At 47.7% G+C, this 6,934-nt stretch overlaps 1 protein-coding gene across 1 annotated transcript; it reads right to left on the bottom strand.

Moving 5' to 3' along the window:
• Positions 1–1,833: 1,833 nt before the first annotated feature.
• Positions 1,834–6,934, bottom strand: LOC116667327 (trafficking protein particle complex subunit 9-like). The gene is made up of 2 exons (XM_032492037.1): positions 6,894–6,934; positions 1,834–2,182 (listed from the first exon to the last, which is right to left on the bottom strand). The coding sequence occupies exon 2, from the start codon at positions 2,170–2,172 to the stop codon at positions 1,858–1,860; it is 315 nt and encodes a 104-aa protein (XP_032347928.1). The 5' UTR covers positions 2,173–2,182; positions 6,894–6,934; the 3' UTR covers positions 1,834–1,857.

Raw genomic sequence — 6,934 nt, 5'->3', positions numbered from 1 at the left:
CAGTCTGTCCAGGGGGAGAAGTTGGTCCCTTCTTACGTTGCACTGATGCACCTACCTGGACTAATGCCTGGGGGCTCAGCAGGAGGTGACAGGTGAGGTGAACGGAGCCAGTCTGGGAGAAGCCCGGTGCTGGCAGCTGTGCCTTCAGCAGTGCCCAGGCTCCTAAACCTGCCACCTCATCTCCAAGGAGCAGAAGGGGAGTGCGGACATGTAGATCGCAGGGCCGTGTGAGGACAAGTACAGATCATTGCCACGACATGCCTTGCCCCTTCCTTAAGCCATAGAGGAATATCCGGGGAGGAACTGAAAATTCATGCAGAGTTCGCCAGGCATCCACACGCAGGTGGGACTCAGGTCCCCTGTGCCTCTCACTCACAGGGCTGGTCTGGACATTCTTTTTTTCAATTCTCTGGCACCTTCTCCTCCAACTGACCAACAACCAGAAAGTAGGATCTGATCTTGGGTAAGTTCAAGAATCACAGATCACCGCCTCCACAGCGGACCCGGCTGCACGTGCTAGGTTCTCCGACCGTCACCTGTGAGACCGCCATAAGTGCTCTCCAGACTCAAGGCCCGAGGCCGTAGGCCGGGGGTACACAACTTCCCTCACTCTCCCCAGCAAAGGGGGACCACCTCTCGGCAAAGGCATCTCAACCTCTTCTGCCCGAGGGACGGCACAATGGACACACGGGGAAACAGAGCAGAAAGTGGGGGTGGTGGGTAGGCAGCCCATAAGAGCTCATCTGCAATTTCGAGGCAAAGTGAGGCCTTTGACCTAATCACAGGGACAAAGTGAGGATGAACCTTTCCCTGCTCTGTCCCATACTCCGTGACACGCCTTTTCCTGTGTAAGGAGTTCATTCGTAAATCCCTGGCGGTGTTTCTGATGACCTAACCTGGCATGGTGGCTGTCGGGCATGAAGAGAGGGCCTGAGCCGTGCAGGTACTGGGCCTAGGAGTCAGGAGACACCGGCTCCACCCCCAGCTCAACCAGAGCCTCGTTCTGCATCTCGGGATTCAGCATCTCTTATCTAAGCAAAGGGATGAGACTGTCCCAGGACAGGCTGCCCAACAGAAATGAAATGAGATCCATGTAAAGAAAGTTTCCCAGTTGCCACATTTAAAAAGTAAACAAAGAAACAAACAAAAAACAAATACTAGAAAGTGATTTTAAGAACAGATCTTACTTATTCTACTGTATGTAAAATACTATCAATTTGACATGTAATCAATATAGAAAGTAACAAGGTAGATTACATTCCTTTTATTAGATGTCTCAGCATCTGATGTACATTTGACCTACAGCACATGTCAGCTCAGACCAGCCTCCTCCCCAGCGCTCCTAGCATCAGAGGCTGTGGCTACTCTATTGGACAGCAACTCCAGGGGTCCCACCAGGGGTCCTGGCTGAAAAGCTGGAGTAAGTGTCCACAATATCCCTAAAAGGATCTCTCTGAAACAAAGGCGGATTCACTTTTAAATGTCTGTAAACCAGCGGGCTGCACCTCCATCCACTCTTGGCTACAAGACAGCCCTCTTCCTTGATGATCCCTTCCTGGATATAGGGAAGCAATCTGGCACACATCGAGGGTGGCCGGGCCTCCAGGTAGACTTACCTGCTGTCTGTGTCCAATCCCATGAAGTCCTCCTTCTCAAACAAGGTGCAGAGGAGGGGGATCTTATCCCCAGACTTGTTGGGGGCCCTATCCAGCCACTTGGACTTGAGCATGATGAAGAGAGAGACAGTGAAGTCCTCGATCCTCTTCTCCACCAGCCTGCAGTCCTCGTAGATTGAAGGCCACGTCGGTGCGCTTCTGCTCGGCTACCTCCCCATGCAGCACAAAGAGCTGAGAGTCATTAACGATGTGCCATACAGCTCCTCTGCACGTGGAGCTTCTCGAAGGCCTTGGCCGAGAGGCAGTCGGCAATGGTGACAAGGCCCACTACCTTGCTGTGGGTCTGGAAGATTCCCCACCCATTCTCGGGTGCATAGTGGTGCCTGTAGTGGATACAGAGTGCCCAATGGGAGCCGCAGGGGCTGATCTGGCTCACCAAGGAGATTCGCTTATAGATGCAAAAGAAATTCTCCTCTGAGATGATCCCAATGGCTTGGACCACCACGGGGAGAATCTGGTCGTTCTCAGCGCACTGCACGTAGTCAGGGATGCTCATGTTGCAGCCCCTGCCGAGAGGGGAGAGGAGATCGATATACTTACTCTGCTGTGGGCTGTGGGCCCCTCTGGGTTGCGGTGACCTGGTGTGTACCAGCCAGAAGGCAAGGGAAGCCCAAGCAAAGACGGGGGTACAGTTTGTCCTCAGTGTCCTGCACATGGCTACTGTAGGTCGGATCACATTACCCAGCTTTTGGTCTAGGCTTCCTGCCCCTGCAGAGCAGGGTCATTTCTTGTTTTCTGTTCCAAGCACCTAGCCAAACCCTAATGCAAAGACAGTGCTCAAAACTGCTGAATAAAGAAATGAACAAAGGAACTGCTTTCCACACCCCTTTAAGCAGAATATAAAGAAAAGAACCACAGTGGGATCAAAACATCTGGATTTCAACTCCAATTTATTTGAACTCCTAAGCTGCAGAATAATGGATAAGAAAACTTGCCTTGGGGAGGAGGGTACAGTTCAGTGGTAGAGCACGTGCTTATCAAGTATGAGGTCCTGTGTTTAATCCCCAGTACCTCATTTTAAAAAATGAAACAAATAAAAAAACCTAATTACCCTCCTCAAAAAATATTTTTTAATTCAAAATTCAAAAAACAGCTTGCAATTGACACAACATTGTAAACTTGACTATACTTCAATTAAAAAAAAAATCCTTGCCTTACAAGAAATTATCTGGATTATGGAAGTTTGCAAATGTTAAATGCCTAGGTTACAACCTGCATAAAAAGGGGGGATTGTACAAATTTACTATCCCTCCTTTATCAGCTATATTACCTTTCGGGGGGTTATAACCTCTCAGAGCTAATTTTCTCAGATTAAAAAACAGAAAACATTACCTGATTTTCAGTACTGCTGAAGAATCTGATAACCCTATTAAAGCATCTGACACACAGAGTTTATTCAATAAATGTTTGTTGAATGAATGAATAAACAAGCAAAGTGAATGCTGCTCCCTGCCACAGACCATCATAATGGTACTGCCTGGAAATCCCAAGCCCACTTTCACCCGACTCTACACTAACCATGTGGGTGACCTGGGCAGGCCTGTGTGCTTCTCTAAGCCCCAGTTTAATCATGAATAGAAATGAGGGCAATAACACAAACCTCAAAGGGTTAGTGAGTCAGTAATGAATTGTACCCGAAATTTGCAAGATTGAACCGTTAAGGAAAATTGGGCAAATTGTCCATAGGCCCTCTCCATATTATCTCTTACAACTACATGGGAATCTAAGTTACATCACAAAATTAAAAGTCTAATTTTTAAAGAGGCTATTGAGGTTAAATGAGCTCACTGTCTCAAATAAGGAACACACAGCACAAATAGGACAATCCCTAGACCATGAGATACACTCAGTTAAATTTCCCACTGAACCCACTGGTCCCTCCAACTTCAGAGCACGAGGATGGGTCCTCGTGGCCAGAGGCCACTGCACCTGAAGCTAACAAAGCTAATGGTCCCCACTTCCAAGAGCCCCTGTCACCACCCTAGGTCTAAGTTTGTATTTGTAATTATTTTTCTTTTTATTAAATAGAAACCCCCAATTGCATAGCCTTCAGGTCAGCAAAACCTGACCACAGAGATCATGATGGCAGCCCTTCTTGGTGAAACAATAAAATGAAAAGCCATTTCCACAAGAACTCTGTGTAAATCTACTAGGGAACTTCATCCTGGACTGAGAGGAAGAGGACTGGGGAGGAGGGGGCAATCTGGGGCACAGAGGACCATGGGCCACCTGTCCCATGATGGACTTTAGTTTCAACACTCACCCTCCAGGAACTTCAAAATACACACAGACAGAGTGCTATGGACAAGATTTTTTTTTTTTTAAAGAAATCACTGACTCCCTAGCAGCTCTTGTTTCTACCGAGACACAAATGGATTATGTGTATAATGTTTCACAAAAACCCTAAAATACTATCACCCCAACTTCATACATGAAGAAACTGAGGGAGAGAGGTTTATCACATTGTGCAAGATTAGAGAGAGGCCACATCAGACACCGTATTTAAACCCAATCCCCTGCTCCATTGCTCACACTAGAAAGTGTGACATGCTGTCCCTTTCCTGCCCTCTCCCTGCAATAAATTTCTGAAGAGTCTTTTCTGTGCCACCTGGAATCACAATAACTTCAATTTTCCACAAAGAGCTATGTCACTCCTTGGAGGACATATCAAAATCTAAAGGGTTGGAATGGGAGGAGAGATTTGCATTTTCTGTTTCTCAAAGGAAACATGGCTTTAAAAGAAACTGAAAAGGACTTATCTAGTCTAAGGCCTCATTGTGCAGAGAAGGAAACGGAGGCTCAGAAGAGATGAGGAAAGAGCCTTATTAACAATATTGCCTGAGTGCAGCACCAAGCCAGCCCTGGGCACTGCTGTGGGAGGATCTGGGAGGACCCAGGAGAATGAGTGTTAGAAAAAGGAAAGAGAAGAAGCATACAAGGTCCTGTCTCTACATCACCATACCATGGAGTTCCACCAAATTACCCAGTATGGGTGCAGTCAACATTGAGGTGGGCTAAACAGGTTATAGAAACCTGGAAGTCTCAACCATAGTGGAAACTCCAACATTTACTATGCTTTTTTTCCCAGTTCAAGCATCAGCTCAGTGGACGCTCTGTACCAGGGACTACACGAGGCCTGGAGTTCTCCCAAATACAGATCTCTATTACCACGTGTGCAAACCACATACATGCGCACCAGAAGAAAAATGCCCACAGATAAGATGGAATTACTGAAACTGAAAGCAGCCAAACAGCATATATTTCTAGGAAAAACGGTGCTGCTATAAATGGACTCATGGACATAGAAAGCAAACTGTTGTTAGCAGGCAGGAAAGAGGGGATTAACTGATACACATTAATAAATATAAAATAAATGACAAGGACCTGCTATATAGCACAGGGAACTATATTCAAGTTCTTGTAATGAGTTGTACTAAAAACAATCTAAAACGTATGTATATACATATGAATATGTTTATAACTGAATCTCTGCTGTACACCTGAAACTAACATTGTAAGTTAACTACACTTCAATAAAAAATTATTAGAAAAATAAAAGCAAGTCTTTAAAAAAATAAAAGAACACTGTAATCCCCGTAGCTGTAGGTGGTGGAAAATTCTGGCTGCAAGCAGCAAGTCCACTGTATCACTCCAGCACTGACTGTCACCCTTTCTGACTATCAGAGAGTCACTTGGCTTCACTGAGGTTACTTTTCTCTTCTGTGAAAGGCTACATTTGCAACTAACAATGTATAGAATCTCATCATTCACAAGCCCCAAAATTAGTGAGGACTTCCCATGGGCCAGGCTCTGGACAGATGAAAATGTAGGGTCTCAGATATATTCATGGTTAGAAGTTTATGCCATAAAGACATTAATTCTTCCTGTTTTGATAGACAGATTCGATGCAATTCTGTTTAGAATTCCTACCAGAATTTTCATGGAATGTAACAAGTTAATTTATGGTCAGGAACAGCCAAGAAACATCTTTAGAACCACCACTGGGGAAGGGTGGATAGGTCATTCATTTCCATTGTTCTTTCTGAAGTGATGAAAACGTTCTGGAATAATAATGGTTGCACCACTGTGAATATGCTAAAAGCTGCTGAATTGTACCATTATATGGATGGACTTCATGGTGTGTGAACAATATCACAATAAAGCTGTTATATGAAAAAATATTTCTTGAGAATTATTTTCCCCTCTATACAACTAGTCTGCCTGACAATTTAAGAAAAACAAAAAACCAAAACAAACCAAACTGTGCCAGGGGTTCTTTAGGACTGCAATGTCCCTAGGCCTCCAATGCCTCTGGTGGTGTTGTTCCTGTTAACACACACTAGCTGGGATGGACTAGTTAGGGACTGTAACTGTCTTTTTAAAATCGACGTTCACACGTTTCAGCCCTGGGAGAGGGAAGCCTGGAGGATGTCACATACTCATGCCTTCAGCTCATTTTTAACTGAACCAAGTCCTGCTTTCAACACTGTAATCCCTCTCAGTATAAAACCATGTGACATCATCAAGCACCGCCATCATGACACCTGAAAGTGTTCAAGGAACTTACCTGGGGCAGAAACACTGAGGGAGGTGACGGAAGCTCCCTCAGCACTGACGCTCCCTTTTGCAGACTTCACCAGGACAAGCTGGGCTTTACGGCCGGAGGCTCTCAGCCTGGGGAGCAGCGCCCACGCCACCGAGCTGGTCCTGAGGGAGCGGGAAAGGGAGAGGAGGGCAGCCCAGGGGTCACGGGGCAGGGAAAGCGGGGGATTGGGGACGCGGGCTGCAGCTCCGCTCGGAGGCCAGCCCCAGTCCCAGCTGCCCCGTCCGGGTCCGCAGACCCCGCCGTCCCGGGACACAGCCCGCCCAGGGACGGGGACGGGCCGGCGGCTGAGGAGAGGAAGCCCGGGAAGAGAGGACTCGGGGCGGGAGAGGGAAGAGGACTCCAGCCGCAGACTGAGGGGAGACCAGCTGGGGCGAGAGGCGGCAGGTGCACACCTGGCCCTGAGCAGCTGTGGCCCGGGGCGCCGGGGCAGGTGGCGCGGGCAGAGGGGCCTGGCCCGAGCAATATAGCTGAACACACGCTGAATCATGCCCTCGCGGGCTGTGACACGTGGACCGCCCTCCCGCAGCCGCCTGAACCTTTCCCGTGAGCCCCACCACCTTGCACTTCCACAGCCGGAGGCCCCGGCCCCGGGGCAGGAGCTAAAGGCTTACCGGGCGACATAGCTGAGAAGACTTTGGGGCAGATCCCCGGC

Source organism: Camelus ferus, chromosome 11 (genome assembly GCF_009834535.1).
Source record: "Camelus ferus isolate YT-003-E chromosome 11, BCGSAC_Cfer_1.0, whole genome shotgun sequence".
Classification (NCBI taxonomy): domain Eukaryota; kingdom Metazoa; phylum Chordata; class Mammalia; order Artiodactyla; family Camelidae; genus Camelus; species Camelus ferus.
Note: the sequence above shows the minus strand (reverse complement) of the source record. Positions and strands in the feature narration are given on the sequence as shown.

Excerpts from the sequence above, each read along its gene's own strand:
- LOC116667327 (XM_032492037.1), bottom strand. The coding sequence starts at position 2,172 with ATGAGCATCCCTGACTACGTGCAGTGCGCTGAGAACGACCAGATTCTC.